Source organism: Sylvia atricapilla, chromosome 13, assembly GCF_009819655.1.
Source record: "Sylvia atricapilla isolate bSylAtr1 chromosome 13, bSylAtr1.pri, whole genome shotgun sequence".
NCBI classification, from domain to species: domain Eukaryota; kingdom Metazoa; phylum Chordata; class Aves; order Passeriformes; family Sylviidae; genus Sylvia; species Sylvia atricapilla.
In genome coordinates, this window is record NC_089152.1 from 14,000,310 (window position 1) to 14,021,811 (window position 21,502).

Below are 21,502 nucleotides of genomic sequence, written 5' to 3' on the forward strand. Positions count from 1 at the left end.
CACACGGTGCTGTAATTAAAATTCTGCTCTGATTTCCAGGATAAACCATAGTATTTTAGTAAAAAATCTTTCCTCTGAAATGACTCCTATATTTAGTACCTACAGTTTCTTACGATTCTTTCATTGGAAGTGGAGAGAGGTGTTGGTTAATTGTGTTGTACTAGTAAATGTCTTACATGTTAAAAATCATTCGCTTAATTTGAAAGGAAAGACTTTGTGATTATCCAAAATCTGGTACTGATTGAACCACTGAAATAAGAAAAGTATTTAATATATACAAAATATTGATGACTGCCTTGCTGGGATTTGTCTATGTTAATGCAATATTTAGATTAACCTTCAGCTCTTGCCTTATTTTGCAATGTGCTCAGACCAAGCTGTTGACCAGCTGAATCCAAGCTGGTTTCCCTGGCCTTCAGCAGTATTTTGTAGAACAAATGCCCTCCAGTCTGTGTTCAGACCTGAGCACTGTTGAGCAAGGTAAGAGGATCCAGCTCCAAATTATTTCTGCCACAAGTGGCATAAAATAAAAAAGAAGAGGTTGGAAAGAGGCAAATTCCAATTTCCCTTCCATAAAAGGAAAAACTAGAGCAGGGGACAGAAGAAATCAAGGTTAATGATTAATGGGCAAAGAATTTCTTGCGAAGCATTGCTAATTCTTTCCTTTTCCCATCTCTTGGCAGAATTTAGCAGAGCTCTCATTCAAAGAAAGGAAAAATGAAAAGTTTGCAACTTCATTCCTTTTTATTGCTTTCTTGTATCATCGTCTCAGCAAATACATATGAAGGAAAGGAAAAAGGTAATATACTATCAAATATAAATACTGATCGTGAACTTTTAAAAATGTTTATGCTATAAAAATTTAGTAGTGTTGACTACTGATTTAGTAGTATAGTCTGGTCATCAGGATGTTGGGTTTGGGTGCTATGTTCCCTAAAATATGGCATTTATACCTGTCTGTATTTTTTGGAAAATGGAGTTGTTTGTAATTACCACAAATATTTCCCAGGGAGAATCCATACATGTTGAGACTACAGAATTTAACATTTAAGGTAATCTGACCTTTAACAAAACTTCTGATGAAGCTAATTTTAAAATGTATTGTTTGAAAATATTCACTGAATTGATAATGTTATAATCTTCTTGGGCTGGAATTATTCTGTGTGACAGATTTAGTCTTCTACTATGAATCAAAATTTGCCGCTACATGACAGTGTTTAAGCTTTCATTTTCTGAGTTGCCTAATGCAGACTGCCTTTCATCTCAAGTGGATGAATATCTTTGAGTGAAAGGACACATCTGCAGCAGGTTCTGTTGAGCAGTACTGTGAAGGGTCTTTATGCACGGTTTTACAAGCATTTCCCATGCATTTGTGACACTGCACGTTATGTCCGTATCTGTGTGATTGCTGAGAATGACAGGGCATCAAACAACTGCATTTCTTAAAACCTCTCAGATGTGATTCACAATGACAATGCCATGTTTGAACTCATTATTGATGTATACAAAGCAAACATTAATTTTCCTTCTTATCTTACTGCATTTCTAATACTCGAAGTGTGGAGGGGATAAATTCAGTTTTCTTCTTGACTGGAAATAAAGCAAGATATGCACATTCACAGAAGTATGGCCCCTTACAGCAGCTGTGTTTTGTATTTTTGTTAATTTATATTAACAGTTTGCTACAAAAATGCTTTATGTGCAATAGGCATAGTGATTTCAATCTACAGGAGGCAGGACCACCTTTCTTTGATTCTACACCTTAAACTTCCCCTTGGGTTTATCTTTGGACAATATAAAAACCCTGATTTAAAACACAGAGAGAAACTTCAATTAATGCTATAACTTGGTCTGGGGTTTACCAGACACAGCCTGCACATCCTTCCCAGTTGCTGAACCTTACAAAGCTATTTAGAAATGTTGACCAATTCTGTATTTTTGAGAGAACCTAAAATAAGAGCACTAACTTCAGTTTGAGGCTTCTCCCATCATCTTAGCTCAGATCTATTCAGATTCCACTGTGTGGTCGAAGTTCAGTTCCCCATGGATACACAAGGCAGACAGGAAGTCACTGTCCCCCCGTTCTTTCACAGCCACAGGTCCTGCCTTGTGTAGCTCACATTCTCCTACCCCCACGACCCGTGGCAGCATTTATAGCAAGGTCAGTCACTTCACTCTCTCCATCCCCCCTTTCCCCTCATGACCCAGGACTCCTGTATCACGGACTTCACTTGTTTGCTCATTGCTTCTGCAGTTTAAAACCTTACTTGTGGGCCACAAACAACAGGTCACATGTCATATTGGCACTAGCAGATATGCCCAGCTCATGGTATGTTGAGGCAAGAGACTGATTTCAGAAGCAGAGAAGGTTAATTTCTAAAAATGCAAAAAAATCTACTGCATTTTCTTCCCACTGTATTTTTCTTCCCATACAGGCTCCTCACAGCCTAACTAGATCTGTTACAGGAGGTAGTTACAAGGCTAAAGACCTGGTATTCCATTATGTTGAACTAAAACTCTCATCTCTTGTCACTTCTAAATCAGTCCAATTCCAACTGTCCATTTGCATTAACGTGTATTTCTGCATCTTTCACTCCCTTGGTATCCTTCTCCAATCCAACCTCAGCTGCACCAACCTTGGCCAGAAGATAATGTAATTCCCAGTTCTCAAAACCTTGACTTATTTCTATAACCATTTGACTTGTCAGCAGAGCTCTGCTTGTTCTGTGTGTGATGGCTGCACCTGATAACCTCGGGGAGTCTTTTTCCTCATTTCACTTCTCAGTGAGGCAGATTTGTTTGCCACAATGGCAGATGCAAATGAGAGTAAGGCATTACCTCACACTAAGGAAGGGAGCAAAGCTTTTAGCTCTGCATAAGAGGCCTTTTTATGCTGTCAAGTGGAGACAGCTTTCTGGGAGCATTGTATCTATTTTACCTGGATATCGTTCTACCTTGGAGCTCACTTGTTCTTGTTTTAGCACGAACTGCAGCATAGAGCAGCACAACTAGCAGGAGTACAAAGCCTCCTCAGGGATGAGTGTCTGGTACATAATTCTAGCACAAGCAATTACCTGTGAGAGAGCCATTCTCTAAAAGAACAATCACTGTGTAGAAGTCTTACTCATTCATTTGTATCCAGAAAATAAAACAACTGCTTCATTTTTTTCCTGTATCATTGTATCCACCTACACAGTAAAAGAAATCACATTACAAAATCAGAACTTACAAGAATTAGACTGCAGCAGTTAAATCGATTTAGATGAGTGTATGAAAATATTTTTGATCAAGTTATGTACAAAAATATATATTGTAGGTTCTTATTTTATACTTAATTATGTAGAATAAGCTGGAGTGCATTACCAAGCAAAGTCAACACCAAATTTAAAACACACACAGGGTTATTCTTAAAAAAACAGAAAGGTTTCTGAAATGCCATGCTTTTCTTGTACATTTATATAGCAGGGAAGAAGTTTGGCATTTTTGGCAAAGGTTCATTATCTAAAAGCAGAATCCCAGAACGAGAAATAAGCACCTAAAAATAACATCCCTGAAACTGAGCCAAGATGACTCTTTCTACAAGCATGTGAAAAATATTTCAACATAAGCTCTTATTTATTTTGATTCTTCTCCTGTAAACATAAAAGTAGGTAGGAATATTTTCCATTATTCCACCTCCTTGTGTAGAGCAGACTTATACAGCAGCTAACATGAAAACGCATGCTGTTGAGCTAGCACTTCTTACTTGACAGTCTCACAGCTGGCAGTTGAGCTGCACTTTTTTTTTCCCAAAAGAGAAGGTAATGTCTTAGCTGTCATCCAATTCTGCTGTGTTTTAAGTACTGCAGTGCTATAATCACCTTAGTATTATTATACACAGACCATAGGAATGGATTATACCAAAATCTGAATAGCTGATATGTTTGTATTGAAAGTTCAGTGCCAGTTACACTAATAATCTATGTTATGATATTATCAGGAAAAGTTCTGCAAAACTATTTGCTGCCATTTTCTGACTGGCTGTGTTTAAGATTTGTATTGCTCCCAAGAGTCTTAGTATTCTACCAAAATTTCTATGATCTAAACAAGTTATTTTTCCTTTCGTCATCTGGAAAAATCCAGTAATGTAATTTCAGACATAAATTTTCACTACGGAATTTCAGACATAAATTTTCACTATAGTCATAGTTTAACTAATAGAAGGCCCTTTGCTTTTCCCATGAAAAGAGACAATAATAGGAACCCAACTGACAAAGGAACCATCCATGCACGAAACAACTTTCAATATTTCTACTACGGCAAGTGACTGAACATCTTCACGAGGAGCTTAAATTCACCAGTGGATTGCAATTCACGACTTGAGCATTACATTCTTCTGACTATTGCTGTCTGAATTGTGCTTGAATATGACACTAGAAAAACCTGAACATACAGAACAATTCTTGGTAATGCAGCACCGCAATCGAACTGCTTAACTGATTGTCTTCCTTTTTCTCGAACGAGAGAAGGCTAGAATTAGTTTTAAATACAAATACATAGCTTCAATAGAAAAGAAGTATCAATAAAAACATAGTGCATCAAGCTCTGGGATCCTCAGCGCAGGGAAGGTGTGGACCTGTTACAGTGGGTCCAGACTCCACAAAGATGATCAGGGGGCTGGAGGCATCAGAGGGCTCCTATGAAGACAGGCTGAGAGAGCTGGGGTTGTTTAGCCTGGAGAGAGCTTCAGAGAGACTTCATTGCAGCCTTTCAGTACCTTAAGAGGGCTTTTAAAATGGAGGAAGAGGAGCTTTTTATCTGGGCAGATAGTGACAGGACAAGGGGCAGTGGTTTTAAACTGAAAGAGGGTATTTTACATTTGATAGTAGGAATAAATTCTTTACTCAGAGGGTGGTGAAGCACTGGAAGAGGTTGCCTAGTTGAGGATGCCTGATCCCTGGAAGAGCTCAAGACTAGGTTGGATGGGGCCCTGAGCAGCCTGACCTATGAGGGCCATCCCTGACCATGGCAGGAGGGCTGGAAGTAGACAATCTTTCAGCTCCTTTCCAAGCCTAACCACTCTACAACTCGTTATTAAAGAGAACATTCTTCTTTTCTTCTTACTTAGTAGTTCACTCTAGGTTTATATTACACATTTCCTTTTGGAAAACCTAGTTATGCCAAGTCCATGTGAATCTTCAGGGTTATTAACAGGGTTGCATCAACAGCAGTGCAATAGTGATGATGTAAGTCCTACCACCATATGGTGCCCTTGGGTGGCCTTAGCACAGTGACCTTTTTTCCTATGTTAGATGGAGCTAAGAGTCCGTTTGCCGAAGCTGAGTTGGACTCCTTGTACAGTGGAATAGCTTGGCAGCAGGTGGATGGGCCAGCAGCCACTTCCAAGCAGCATGATTAAGATTTCCTGGCAACATGAGCAATAACTGGCAAAAGAGACAGAAGGGACCATCTATCTGCACATGCCAAGACTGGGTGATAAAGTTCACTGCTTTGGCCATAGGCCAAATGTGAATTATGACTCTTGCAAAAAAAGCTGTTTAATGTCTATGCTCCAAGTTAAAATGACCTCTTTCACATTTCGTAGTCTTCCTTCTAGAAAAATATACTGGTTTTAAAGTTATATTATTATGCTAACTTTCTTGTTTGTTCCTTTCAATATCTAAAACATTGTTACAATTGCTAATATTCTCAGAAAGTATTAACTGCACAGGACTGCACAACCTTCCACATACCCATTATAATTGCCAACAAAAGCTTTTGCTGGTGCTGAAATGCTTCTAAAACAAGTTGGTTGCACAAACAGAAGTTGTTGGCTAAAATCACAGAAATTCTCTGGTTTGCTTGCCCAGTCCAATAAAATCTTTTCACTCTTTAATCAATAATACTGTTTATATCTGGGCTTTTATTTGGTCTCCAGAATTCCTGGTGTTGCTCCAAGTGCAACAAATAACAAAAAAGAGATGTAGAAATACTGAATACAAGGAAACAAGGTGTTTATACACATAATGCTCTCTGGAATTAAACCAGCATGTCCAATCTAAACCCCCAGATTTTATGAGACAAACCTTTGAACTTCTGCTGTTTTGAAATATTTGATCTGAAAAGCATTTTCTAAATTTGTACATTGCTTACAGAGGGGGGCATTGAACCATGGAGGAGATGATGACAAAGCAGGTCCAAGGACAAAAATAAAAACATACACATATGTTTGATTTTGCTTTGTGCCTGCAGTTGACAAAGTGCCCTAAAATTCTGCTACACTGGCATGTTCTCCCATATCTTAATGCTAGTATTGTAAACCATTACATAGAAACACTGCTGAGGGGAAATTTTTCATTTTAAAATCTTGTCTATATTAGATGACTTGTGCTCTACTTTATGCATCTCAGGCTCAAATTACTCTGCAGTGTAGGAGTGAAGAATTTACTCACTCTTTCAAGCACCACTCTTCTCCCTTTTAGCAGCAATGGGTTATAAGGGATGTTGGAGGACATCAATTAAGGTTTAGCTCCATGTTTCCCAATGTGCATTTCCAAAACTCACTCAAATTAAAGATTCTGTCAAACTGCGGTGGCAATGGTGTGTATGTGTGTTCCTTAATTGCACTTATATATATATATATATACTATCAAAATACAATTTAATGTATTTACATGTCTGGAGACTAAAATTTGTCCAGAACTTACCTATGACTGGAATTCAATGAGTTATAAAAATACAATTAATTAAATTATGTGGACTTTCTGACAAAAAAAGGCGTTAGAAAATTATATTCATACTGAAGAGGCTAGTATTTTGGTTTGCTTTATTTCCGTTTGATTTTTTAGTTTGGTAATTTTTTTTGTGTTGCGGTGAACTAGTACTGCTAGTTTTCATATTTATGTCACTAGTACTTTTGACTTAGGATGACAGTAAAATGCCTTCAAGGTTTGCTTTTTAGGGTTTGATACCAGGAAGGGAAGGGACATGGAAGAAGTTCTGATTTTCTTTGTGAGGTGGAAATGTTTGGGCAATTTTTATTCACTACAAAAAAATTTTTGAATGGTATTATCCTGGTAATGGTTTCACCAGAGAGCTTACAATCTTAAAAAAAATTTGTTAGAAAAGTTTAATTTTTTGTAGGAATGCTGGATGCTATTTAAAACCCTCATCAGTATTTTCAGAAAGACATGAAAGCTACTACATTTCTGAAAATGATTACTATTTATTGAAGCATAATGTTACTTTCAGTGCCTGAACCGTGAGGAAGAAATAACAATATGAATTAGCAGTGCTCTTAGGACATATGGTAATTACTTAACCTCCAGTTTATTGTGCCAAATACATCTCTGTACATCTCTATTCATTTTTCTTACTGAATTACATTATGTAAAAATGCTCCAAAACCTTCCAGAGGTATTGAAACAAGTCTTCAGTTATCTACTTGAACTCCTTTTTAATGTCTCATCCTAGACTCAAGTCCCTATTAATGCTTCAATATCACTCTTCTGTGAGTTACTAGAGCCAGCACCTTAATGACCTTTCAAATATCTGAACAATTTCATAACTGATTCTGACTAAAATAGCTTGTCTATGACAATATATAAATTGCCACCTACACTACAGTGCTTAGCTAAACTACAAGGAAACCTGACAGCCCTAATTGCATTTAATGAGTTTATGCAAATGAGAGTAAGCTGGATGAAGCATGACCCAGAGCAGAGGTTCACCCTCAGGAACAAGACTTTCAGAGACTATATCAGTGCAGGATTCCCCAAATCTGCTTTTCAAGTTAAGGACCAACTGCAACCAGGAGACGAATGGAGTCTTCTCTGAACAGCTGAAAGAACTCCTAAGCAGTTTTTGTATATTTTCAAGAAACAGAGCAAATGGAGGGAACTGTGACTAAGTAACAGTTAATTCTCTGCCCTGATCTTCTGTCAGTGCAGAAATGAGAAGAGTGGACTGTAGCATTAGAGTCTAGACCTAAAATAAAGAAAGAAGGGAATGGAGAATACTCAAATACAAAAAACACAGCTACCAGCATAAAGCATTAGTGAGTGGATCTCTGCAGCACTAGAAACTACACAGAAAGCCAGCTGGCACATCATCTGAAAATCTACTGTGGTCTCTATCCATCACGCTTACCTTCTGCTTACCCAGGAATAGAAAGTAGAGCTTGTTCTTTTAATTGGGAACAGTTTTTTGGTAGGGAACATCATAAATCATCATTTTCTTAGTAGATGATATCAAACAGTCATGCAAGCTGAGGTACTAATGAGGTGTTTTATCAGAAATTCCAATAAAGCTCTGAAAAGGTTCCCACACAAAACATTTCACTGGACAGCACTGAAGTTACTCTTCTGGTTTTCATTGACCACTGCAATGCAATTCAGTCATCTCTACTCCAACTGGGCAGTGAGTGCCTCATTATCCCCAGGCTGCACGGCTGACTGCAGCGCTCTGCAATGGAACAGTGAGAGCAGCTGGGCCTGCACTGCCCTCACCACAAAGACAATTCTCCCTGCCCCAGCTGACCTGTACTTACTGCTCTCTGGGGCACACCAACACAGGCAGAGAAAAACCCTGAAAGCACTCCTCTAGCCAATAAGGCACCAGCATTTCCAACACAGTGAAATACACAGAGAAAATGTGCTAAGCCTGTGATTATGCTTACTACGCCTCAGCCTCCATTCTACACCAGGACAGTAGTGTGTCCCACAGAGCACTGTGAGCTTTCCATGTTTCTTAGGACACAGATATCTTCAGGATTCTCTCTTTCCAAAAATTTCATGTGCCTTCCCTCTCTATCAGAATTCTATCAGAACTCCATCCCAAGAGCAATCTCCACACTGTTTCCTGGAGAGAGGAGTTCAGCATGATCCTGATGTATGCCATTAAACAGCATTAAGTGTCTTCGCACACGCTCTCTGACCACAACGTGGTATTCTACTTTAAGATGTTAATTTAAAGGAACTGCAACTTCTATAAGAAACTTCAGCCAAGAAATGTGTCCCTCGGCACCTTCTGGCTTGGTAGTATCAGAGTCACCCTAAAGAATGCAATGGAGATTTGGAACAGGAGCAAACTTACAGTCTTTGATCCAGCTCCCAGAGGAGACACTTGTGCTGCTTACTATTTTTATCTCCCTATATCATAGATCACAGGAATTGGCAATGGGAAGGGCTGCTGAATACATTGTGTTCTGTCTGGAATTTTAGGGAACAGAAATTAGCACAACTACCACTGAGATTCTTAGAGAATAAAAATAAAACCAGGAATATGATTTATGATTCCATCCAAGAGGAATTTCTGTGCATCTCTTCTCCCAAACCCATTCTGGAATTCTGGTAAATTCATAGATTTGTACCTTGGATTAGGATTTCTCTTATGATCCTACACCCCTTTCTATCTTTCTATTCTAGGTTATGAAGATTGTGTATATTCATTAAAAATGTTCAACTTTACAGAACATTACATGCAAGTCAATTAATTTCACCAATGATAACTGCTTGGCCTTAAGATGCCTCTTGCTATTCATTTCAATAAAATGTTACTCCCCTGAATACCATCAAAGAGCTGATATTTATGGGCCTACCAAAAATATTTAAATTATTAGTTACTTTCAATCTATGAAGTATCAATGCTAGTTCTTAAACTGGCTTTAGAAAAAAAATTACACTGGATACTTTGAATATGATAATCCTGATGTGTAGAAGGGAACCAAATTCTCAGACATCTGCTCAGAGCGTGGGTACTCATAGCTGAGAAGGATTTCTCACAACACAGGCATCAGAGCAGCACTTAGCACCCTGCAAACCCAGCACCTCATTGCTCCTGATTTCCCTTTCAGACATTCTGGACTAAGTCCAGAGCAACTTAAACAAATTAATCTTGTGTCTATAACAAGTGATTGAAGGATCTTTTACAGCTGCTCTGTAATCTACTTTAAGTCACAATTCAGTCACTGCCTACCTGTGTTTCAGTTTTTCAAAGTCAATGCAGCAACACAACTTTACTCTTTTACTACAGAACACTCTGGATCCCTAGGAATTCCAGATGGAAGACTGCTTGTTTCAGATCTCCCTTCATTTAATTAAAATGTAATAGCTTTCCCCGTGGACTTTCTACGAGCTGAAACTGCCTTGGGTATTTCCACACTGATTGCACTCCCTGGGATGGTGTGGGCAGTAGGAAAATGCAGTAAATTTATACTTCCCCTCTTGCTGTGCAGCAAGTTGGTCCCTCAATACACAACTGTGTTCCTCAGTAAGCTAAACTGACTGTAATAAGGCAATCAAATATGAATATTCTTTGCTTTTTGATTTCTAGGATACTCTTTAACAATCACCAAAATGAGTCAAAAGACATTTGCACTTTTGCAGCTCTGGGGAAAAGCAAGGCCTCAAAAACTTGTCTTTTTGTGCTTTGTACTTCACCAGTGCCCAGTGATGGCAGACTTCTTAATGTAAAGGGAAGGATTGTAGCTCATGACCCACTTAAAGGTGACATTAACAACTTAAGCAGCCCTTCCCTTGGCCACTGCTGCTGGTACTTCAGAGGGCTCCCCTGTGGCAGCACAGTCCCCTGGACTCATACAATGATACTGCAATTCCTCTTGTAGCCAATCAGCTTGGAACTGATCCAGTTGAAAAACAATCCTAGTTTTCTTGGTCATCGTACTTTTTAGCTGGATAAGCTCCCTGATCTTGTTCACTCTGCAGTTAAGAGACAGTTGTGCTGGGGCAGTGATGGGACTACAGGAGGTCAGGAGTGAGTGGGTGGCAGCAAGACAGGCAAGAAGTCTGCTTAGAGTTGCTTGGGCAGCACTGAAGCCAAATGTCTAGTTAGGAACTAAACACTGAGTCACATTTTTTATTAATTTAAGTTTTTAGCCTCAATTTAAAAACTAAATCAATCTGCTACCTTATCAGTGTTTCCATCATCCAATTAATCTTCTATTAGTATCTTAAGGTTCCTTTCCTGTCCTCGAATTTGACTGATTTTCAAAAATCACTTTAGCAAAAGAAAGGGAAGTCAGAAAACCCCCTATTTTATCACTCCAGCTCATAAGGTAATTCATTTTTCTGGCTAGCATTAATAAAATTTATATTAGAAAGGTCTAGGGCAATATCCTTGAAAATACAATTGTTTTCTGCACCATCAGCAACCTATTATCCAGATGAAATAAAAATTTCATACTTCGGAGCTTTTTGTGTACTTTCTCAAATTACTGCTTTCATTTTCCTCAGACCTTTCATACATATTTCAGCAGAGTAACCACAGAAAAAGTACCAGAATTAGAGAGTCAAGGTATAGTTTTGAATAACCCAAATCCTAATCTAATGCTTTCCTATTACTATTTCTAGTTTTAATAAGACTATTTAGACTACAAGAGAAATCCCTTTAATAACGGACTTCTGGTGTAGTATTTCTGGGAGGTCTCTTTGCCTTTTTTTCTCTTGATTTCCCAACGCCACCCACTTCTTTTTTATTCACATACAAGCCCTCACTTGGTATATCGTGTGTGATCACTAAACACAGGAACATGTAGGCATGAGTGGCCCTAATCAGACCGACACAGAAATAAAATCTCTGTCCTTCAAGGACAGGGCACTTTCTGTTAGGGTTTTTAAAGCCAAGGCAGGTCATTGCAGTTATTATTAGCACTAATTAGCACTCCCACAAGCTGTTGAATTCTTCACCTGCAGCCAAAGGCATTATGGTGCAGAATTTGCTCACATCTTTGAAAGAATCAGAGAATTTGCCCCTCTTTACAAACACGAGACTGCTCTATTGTGTGTGAATAGGCTTTTGAGAAAATTGTATCTGATCCATGTATCAAATGATCTACAGAAGGAAAGATATGATGAAACTGTTCCAAAACAAAGGAATTCTACAAATGTCTAACCAGACTCTTAGTCAGAAAAGGAAGATATCTGCTCCTACTTAATATAGTGGAGCTGTATTTTACCTTTCTACCAGGTTACAGACAATTCATACCCCACTCAGTTACAGTGCTGTCCTTTTAAGGTGGTGTTTTATGTTTATGTTTTATGGTGTTTTATGGACTTTGAAGACAATTCTATATGAAAACTGAATTTTTGCCCTTGTGAGCAGCTTCCCCTGAGAATTAAAGAGATCTGAACTGAATCACTGAGCTCCAAATAAAACACTGATCCTAACTGTGACAGTGGCTAAGAAGTGATGAAAGCCCAGTGAGCCATCACTTTTCTATGTTAGGCACATTTCTAACAAAGTGTCATAACAGGGAAGCCTGGCAATAGCTCTCATTAGTCAAAAGCACTGCTTCAGAGCAGTTGCAGGATTTATTTGAAAAAGGGCAGAAAGAAATGTGTTAAAATCAGCTATTTTGGGTCTATGAGATAACTGCCAGTATGACCTTTGGAGATAAATTTTCTACAAGGAGTAAGCAAAATTGTAACAAGAGTCAAAAGAATAACATATCAACCAAAATAAAATTAGCAAATAATTCTTATAGAACTTCCTATGTGGGAACCCAGCACCTAAAGGATTCACCTCCAAAAACAAGTCACTATCCTCTGTGGCAAGAGTTGAAACTATCCTCTATGGCAAGAAGTTGAAAACAACTGGAAGCCTTAAAAGACAATAGGCAAGATGTGTCTCCAATGACCATTCCTTTCAGAGTGAAAAGCAGAGAGTGAGAAACACAGAACAAACACTGCTTTAAAAAATCCAAGGCCCAGCTCAGTGCAGATAGTATACATGTGGCAGCTCTTCAGCAGCTGGACATGTAACCTACAAGCTGAAAACTGACAATGTCACCCAAATGGGGGCTGCCTGTGTCACTCTGAGCTGTGCCCAAGTTTGTGTCTGTCACAGAGGCTGCAGCTTCCCCACCAGCTCCACCGCAATGCATTCTCCCACATTTTCATACAGCCAAATGTCAGCTCACAGAGCTGGGAATAAGGCCCTAGGATATGCATCAGTCCCTTCCACATGACACGACACACCAGCTTTGTGGCTGCAATAGTCAGCCAGCCCCGTTGGTTTTTATACCATCCTTAAAGTAGCACTCAATATTTTAACAAACAACTCCACTATTCTGAAGCATCAGTAATACCAATGATCACAATTTTAACATGATCAGAATTATTACCTCTGCTTTCAATTATACACCAAAAAGCCCTGAGCCTCTAGCTACCATGAGAGTATTCAGAGTGATGACTGGAATCCTTCTTTTTAGCCTCCCCATGCCATTCTTGAATAATTTAGTCACATTGAAGACAGCAATGCATTTCCTCTAAAACTAATACACAAATAGCATCAAAATTCTGGCCTGCACTCACTCAGTGATAGTACCATTATGAAAATGAATCAAGGTCACTACTTATTTATTTGTGTTATCCACTTCTTGAAAAGGAAGTGCCACAGAGACATGACACTGACAATAGTCTCTCAGTCTTTTTTTCATAACTTTCAACAATGCACATTTGTAGCATTTTCATTATTTAGACACTTGATTTCCTGACTCTAGGGCACAGATAACAAGGTGTGTTTCTGGGAATGCATAAATGACATGATCTATTTCATTTAGTATCATGCCAGCACCTGAAGGGTGAAATAATTGCCTGGGAGTGCATTGAGCAGTTTCATTCTGCTGAACTAATTAGGGTAATGGGAATTCTGGAACTAAATCTCTGGACATCTGAATAAAATCAAGCCTTTTAAACACTGTGACAGAAATTAATATCAAATGTATCAGGACCACTTTCCCTCATAGAGGCAGACCTCTCTACAGAAACAAGCACTACTAACTCATAGTTAAGTCTCAGAAAGCAAAAGACAATAATTCTCTGACTCACTGGGATAATTTCAACCCAGTTGGCTCATTGAAAAATCATTTATAAGGTTACAAAGTCAAGGTTGCTGAGCACGGATAGTACACCAGGGTCATGGGATGCTTTGGACATCTGTGTAGAGATTCTGTTTACCAAATAAGCAGGACCTGGATACATTCAAAGAATGAGGGCAGTGCTTATTTTAGGAGACATTTTATATGGTTTCCAGCCTGTTCCAACAAAAAAATTGTGCAAAATTAGAGAACAGAAAAAAAATCTTTGTTTGTTGTTATGGCATGAGGGATTGTGACTCTGCTATCTCCGGAGCAGAAAGCAGGTGTACCACCCTGCTTACTGAAGAACTGTAAAATGAAAATAATCAAATGTACAATGCATACTTACAAGCAACCAAACTCAGCTAATTTGTGTATGAGCATTAGTGGTTTGTTCACAATTTCACTTAATAAGGAATATTCACTTTAATCACCGTCACTAAATTGAGAGCTATGTGTTGCTGTTGTATCTTTGAACTTTTTCCACACCTTTTAGCACATAGCAGTTGAAATGTTTAAGACATTAAATACACTTTAGTACAATGGCTGTTATCTCAGAGGAGAAATCTGACCCTGTAAGAATATGCTTTGGCACACTTTGGTGTTGGCCTGACATTTCCAGGCAGCCAGTACATCTCCTGGTGAACTGGGAGGGTCAGCACAGTAAAAGCAACAGTAAAAACAAAGGGATTATAAAGTACATAGAAAATAAACAACTAAAGAACTCCAGACTTTGCTTTTCATACTTAATCTCTAATTTCAAGATATATAACCAGCTTGTCTTCTTTATCACCTATGCAAAATTGAAGAAAACCATACTGAGGAAGCCATGTTTAAAATAATGGTTTAAAATCTCTCTCCTATAACAGAAGAATAAAATCTTGACTACTCTTGGTGACATTTTCTGTTAGAAAAATTGGTTTTCAGTTTCCATCAGCATTGACACATACTGTAATCTACTGTGCATCAGTTATATATGAGCCACCACACAAAGAAATGACACTGATCAGTATCCACTCAGAACAAGATGGTAAGCAGGATTCTAAAGGGCAAGAATTGTTCACAGTTGCCACTACTGCTAAAACCAAATGTTCCAATTCCTTACTTTTCAAACTAAAAATAATGTTTTTCTCTGATCACATTCAGTTTCCCTATTAGGAGTTATACAAATTGCTTGATAAATCACAATGATCTTCTCTTAACAAGGTAGCTTTCCACAGTCAGGAGAAAAGTGTTCAAGAGCAGCAGATAAAATTTTACACAAAGTCTACATTCATGATTCTTATGTGACCACTCTGGTTTTCTCAATCTGCTCTAGCCCGCTGATTTTTGGAAGGTTGCCTCATTCCATAAAAATCACATGTAATTCAAACTTCAGTGACTTCACCATTCCTATCATGTTTGTTCCTGGAAAGGAAATAATCCCATCAGAGGAAGGAGACAAAAAGAGATTTGTTCAAGAGATTCAAATTCAGGTGTTTTTTAAAATACACACACTCGCCGTCATCTCCAGTTGTGACCAGTAAGTCAGAAAGCAGAAAGACAATTCTTGAACATATTATTACCTGAAGATGAGGCCCCTGAAATAAAGCTATGCCCTTAACATCCCAACCAAGTTCTTAAATGATGCAATTCCCTGAGAAGTTTCGTGCTTTGTGAAGCAGTCAGAAAAAATATCCATGTTCTCAAATAGAACTGCAAATAAAAAACAAGTAAGGGCAGGCTGTCAGTGCTGCTTGCAATAAGGTAGCAAAATATGAACGAAAGAAACAGAAAATCACATGCCAACAAGGGAATTCGAAAGCAATTAATGAGATTTATTTCCTTCTTATTTTTTACTTCTTCACTCGGTTTAAAACTAATTTTTATTAAATATCTCACTTGAGACTGAAAATAAGTTCCCCAAATATGATAAGCAAGAAAAAGGCCCCAATATTCAATTAATAAAACCACATTTTCTTTCTGCTTTGGTGCACACTCCAATGCCGTATTGTGACCAAATATGAAAACAGAACAAAGAATTTAATATTTAATCCATAGCCTCCCTCAGCTTCAAAGAGAACATAAATTTAAATAGTAAAAGAATATGGTGTATAAGAAAGACGGCAGAAGTGTGTTTTATTTAATCTATTATTTCTTTAAAATATTTTGTATTTGCTGTACCTACTTTTTGTATTTGCTCTTCTTCACTGGCAGTTATTAATCTTGCTGTAGATTATAATTACATCATTCATCACATTTAGCTCATGTCACTGCAAGATGTCCTACAGTGCAAAAGGAGCAGTGAGACATTTGGTGTTAAACACCAAGTGAGCCCACAGAGGCCTCTGTGGCAGGGGAGTGCTGGGGTCACTCTGGACGGTTCTACTCTCATTCTGGGGATGAGGATCTAGGAGAAGTTGGAGCATATCAGCTACACTCTCAAAGCACAGGTTTTGGTGTGGATTAGGCTGCAAGAAGCCTGATTTGTGTGCCCAGATCATTTCCCAGCACAAACCAAAGCATGAGGAGATCGGGGGTTGTTTTAAGGTACATTCCTGGTGTGTTCACTCATCCTGGTGCTGAACAAAAACCTTTTACAGCTGCATCTCCCTTGCACTTCCATTTAAGCAAAATGTCTCAGTTCTCCTCTCATGACACAGACAAACTGTTTGCCCAGACACTTTCTCTTATCATCTAATTGGCTTGAGAACATAAGAATAAGGCTTATCTTTCCAATTATGAGGAATTAGTAAATCATGGGTGTTGGAATGGAAATCGAAATAATGCAATTAAATTCAGATAATAACTTTATTTCCAGATATATTTTCATTCAAAAGCAACTTCAAAAGGTCTTATAGCTAAGATGAATGGCTAACAGCCAGGCTGAGCAGGACTTCCATTTTTAAAAGCATATGTCAAATTGACATAATTTTGTTCTTTTTAAAATGTTTTTTACAATGTCTAAACAAATTTTATACTGTGGCTGAAACACATAACAAGCAGCAAGTAATTGGATATAATACAGTTACACAGCATTGTGAGATTTTGTGAGAAACTATCATTAACAGAAAAAACTTTTTTTTTCCTAACAATAATTTGTACAGCTTATTTCCTTTTTTCTTTCCCTTGGTGGCATGTCTGGAAATTTTTTTTTAATAAAGAATCCTCTCCATGTCCTTGATGGTAAATTTTTGTCTGAGTAAAGGCAGCATTAGCCCAGAAGCAGAGCTCTCACAAAACTCAGTGGTTTCACATTGACTCGATCCCTTTGCTACTCCTTGTTCCCACACCAGGCACGGCTCCCATCGCAGCTTCCACTGCAAAACCCTCCTGCTCTGAACCACAAAACAGGCAACAGACTCCTGGGAGCCACCCCCACTGATGGATGCACCTTTCTTTCCAGGGAGGCTATTTACGACACTTCTGATAAAAAAAACCCAAACAAAACAACCTACAACACAGAGGAGGAGATAAAAGCTCATTAATAATGAGATCCCTTGATTGCTGCTGCAGACAGCTCTGTGCTGCTTCCTGCCACACAGGCTCTCTCCTATCATTGCCTTTCATTGTGGGGCTGGAGAATATCTGGTGCCAGAGAAAGAACGAGACAAAGTCTCCACAGTGGAGATTTCAGCTCCTTTAAAATAACTTTGAAACATGGCCATATCCCTAAAAATCTATCTTTGATTCATTTTATAACGAGCTCAATCCTTCCCAAATCTATTTATAAATTCCTTCATCTTATGCACACTGAGTATCTTGCTAACAACATTTTATTTTTAGAAGATTCCTTTGCCTGACAACTTTGCAGACTCTACTCAACCAATCTCCAGATAAATTCAAATTAAAAACTTGGTAATTAAATACAGAGAAGTAATTCATCCCCTCATAATGGCTGTCTGAAACATCAGAAGCTGTTATAAAGAGAATGGTTTGCCTACATAGCAAAAAAAAAAAAAAAAAAAAAAAAAAAAAAAAAAAGAAGCCTGTCTTAGTTCAAGAAGCATTTGGCATTTGGACAGTGCTCTCAGGGACATGGTGGGATTCTTGGAGGTCCTGTGCAGGGCCAGAAATTGGACTCAATGATCTTGATGGGTCCCTTTCAACTCAGCATTTTCTGACACTATGAAGCTTGTCTGTTTTAATTAATTTGTTGCAAGGCAGCTTTTAGAGGAAGGCCCAGCCACCTAGGTGAATTTTAGGCATCCTCCATAAGGTTTGGTGTTTAAAGAAATGTTTATTCTCTCATTTTGCAATAACGTTGACTCAGATTCCAGCCCTCTTTCTCTTCTTGGCCAAGGTGTTGTTTTCCCCTCCACCACAGAGACTATGGGCCTCAGCTTACAGTTCCTTGTGCTGCGTCCTTGTGTCAAATTGCTCTGTGTACTAATACGTTTCAGCCACAATTTTTAGAAGTTGCAGTTAGATTAAAAGACAAACAGAACAATACAAATAGAGAATGCTCCAAACAAACTCCTTATTTGCTGAGCAATAGTTTTATCAGAGATCCCGTAAGTCACTTAAAGCTTGTCTCTGTCTCCAGACTTCATATTTCTTTTTCCACAAGATACTCTGTTTTCAGTACAGTCTGCACAGTCCCACTGAAAGTTAACTTTATAGTCAAGCTGGCAAAAGGTCAGCTATTGTGTCCTCTCTGAAGACTGCTTTTATCTGACAGGTCTATGAGTCAGCAACATCATTCTTAAATACTCACTTTTAGTATCACATGCACAACCACTACAGCCTCTTGTTCAAATTAATGATGTTCAGAGAACATGCCCTGGGCATGTCTAGTCCCAAACTAATACAGCAGCAGCAGGATTTAAACTCATAAAGGCTCTTACCCATATCTCAAAGCTACACTGACTTTTAATTTCTGCCTCCAGACAGAGTTATCTTTCCCAGCTGCACAGAGCAAAGCACACCAGCAGTTAAGTCACAAGGCTCGTAGGGGTGGGAAGAAAGGAGGCGGCCCAGGACTGCTGCTGGAATGGAATCAGTGTTTGCACACCTACACCACATCCACGGGAAATGCAAAGTGTGTCCCATTCTCCGGGTATGCTCCCTGCACGCTGGCCAAAGTCCCTGTTTGCTGACACATCCCCACCCTGCAGAGCCAAGGACAAGAAGAAGAAGAAGGCTGACTCAACTCTAATCTGTTGCCTGGGAGGTTTAGGGCACTCCAGTGCCAGGGAACAGCTCTCTACCCTGGGCTGAAATGCTGCAGGAAGCTTTGTGTGTTTTACTGCCAAACTACCCTCAACAGAACCCAGCAGCTCTCTGACTGAAGGAATAAAGGAATTCATAGAAGCTGGTGGCTGCTGCTGCCCCACGCTTAGCCCTAGACCATCATTGCCCTTTGGGATGATTTTGCACCACAGACACACCATGAAACATGCTTTGTGCCCAGAGGAATATTCAGTCCAAACAGAACTATAGCAAGATTATGACTCAGTTTTTAGGTTTTATTAATAATCTATTTGAGAAAAAGAATGAGAAATCTACAAAGATTTTTACATAGTTTTCCCATTCACCTTCCATTCCTGACCCAGCAGGGACCGCCCTGGCCACTCTTCTTCATTACAGTAGATAATAATATGCCTTTAAAAGATGATGAACCAACTATGGACTATACTGTTTCCACCTGGACTTCAGGATAGCAGAAATATAAGTGAGTGATCAGAACACAGCTGAGAGCCTCTGACCCAATACAAGGATTGTTTCTCTCAACTTTATGTCAGGGAGAAGAAAGATAAGTGAATGTGGACTAGAATTTCATTTTCTTATGGCGTGTTCATAGTCCTTCTATTGTCTACTTATCCTCTTATAAGAAGGAATAATTCAATTCTATCTAGAATTTATGGGGAAATATTAAATTACATTTCTTTTCTCTTCCACATGTATTTCAGATAAATAACATTTTATTATCTAAATTTGCCAGGAGAAGCTGAGCTCAGACAACTCTATTGGGAATAAATGAATTATTCTGCACATGTGAAGGAAACAGAGACCATTCTGTAAATCACTGGATAGACTCTAATAGATAAAGAACATTTAAAACTAAATTAAGAAGTCACTGATTTTTGACAAATTCATTGTTATTTCCTTCGATTCTAGTTGGAACTGCAAACATTCTGAAGCACTGTGAAAAATACTGCCCTGCCCTTTTGACCTCTCTTGTGATTTCTGGGATGCTTCCAGCATTTTCTGAACTTCAGTCTGATATATCAGGAAATACACATAAAAATATTTTGATGTGAAAATTACAAGTCAGTTAAGTGTGGCAGCCTAGCAAAGTTCAGCTGACAAGGGTGGCTGAAGACCTCTCAGGACAGATTTATAAAATGCACCACTGTGACAGAGGTTGTACAAACAACTGCAAACCTTTTATGTTACCCAATTATTCTACTCGCCTGAAGAGCTCTGTCCAGACAGGACTGCAGCTACAAAATACATGTGGAGCAGAGCCTGTCCCCAAAAATAATCTTATACCAGGGTAAGAGTATTAGGTTTGTTAATAAAAGCCAAAAATTCCCTGCTTCCATTCCCAAAAAGCCCTTGCCCAAGATGAGGTAAATTGTAAAGCTGCTAATAAAAGACTCAATAAAGCTGAGAGTCTAAGAACTATGCTTAGGGCAAAATGAACATCCGTTTTAAGGAATAATTCTCCCTGTATTTCAACAAACGTAAGCCCAAAGGTGGCTACAACCCAGAGCACTACCTCAGGTCTGCACAGCACCACAGAAATTAGAGTAAGAGCTGCTTAAAGTTAAAATTCAGAATACTTAGAATATCAGTCCCATCATTTCATAGAAGTATAATTAGAGCTAATTACCTTAAAGGTTAGGAAAGAACCTGTGTAAAATAAAGGAAGCTCTTTCTTCTGTTAATGGAAGGTTTGGCTAATAGATTTGTCAGGTCCAGGTAGAAGAACATGTATTTATCTTGTAAAATATAACATGCCCTTTATGTGAATCTATAGCAGAAAAATATGAGAGTTATTAAAATCCCTGCAGAGGGGTAATAGATGGTCCTAATTCAAAATGAACTGAAGAGTGTGACTTTTGCTGCTTGCTGTGGCAGTTGTTTAGTCTAAGCAGTCTTCCATATCTGAACAAAACCCATGGCACTGCTGCAAAACAAAATAAATAAGAAAGGAAACAAAAGCTTCACTTTCATTTCTAACAACTGAGCCAGCCCCTATAGAAAACATGTGACGTATCTCCAGCTGATTGATACAAGGCCTGAGAAGCAATAATACACACCAGCTATCAACACAGTTGCATATGGATTATCTATTATCTATTTTTTCATTCACAAGAAAAAAAAAACATAATTTCTCAATTGCTATTGAGAAATATTTACATAAAATTAATAGAAAGTCAGTAATTCTATAAATTAATAATTTAAATATTTTACCAGTCTGTTTACCATAGCTATAGCTATCAGAAACTCTATTAGGACAAAGGTGGGATTTTTTTACATTTCCAAACCAGAGGCAAATTAATACCTGGAAAAAAGAAAAGACAGCAGTAAATTTGCTGATGAGCAGATCTTATGTCTACTCTGTCACACAGCCAAACTCATGTGCTCATTCAATACAAAAGGACTCACTGACCAAGTTTCCTCCAGTACCCTCCAAATCCATTGCCCAGTAGTTTCAGT

The 21,502-nt window shown here is 38.4% G+C and overlaps 1 protein-coding gene across 1 annotated transcript in view; it reads left to right on the plus strand.

The window, feature by feature from the left end:
* The first annotated feature begins 414 nt into the window (after positions 1-414).
* LIPC (lipase C, hepatic type) overlaps positions 415-21,502 on the plus strand; it is a 54,474-nt gene continuing 33,386 nt past the window's right edge. Inside the window, exons 1-2 of the mRNA XM_066328540.1 lie at positions 415-480; positions 684-799. Coding sequence (XP_066184637.1) covers positions 718-799 — 82 coding nt within the window. The 5' untranslated portion in view covers positions 415-480; positions 684-717. The remainder of the gene's footprint in view (positions 481-683; positions 800-21,502) is intronic.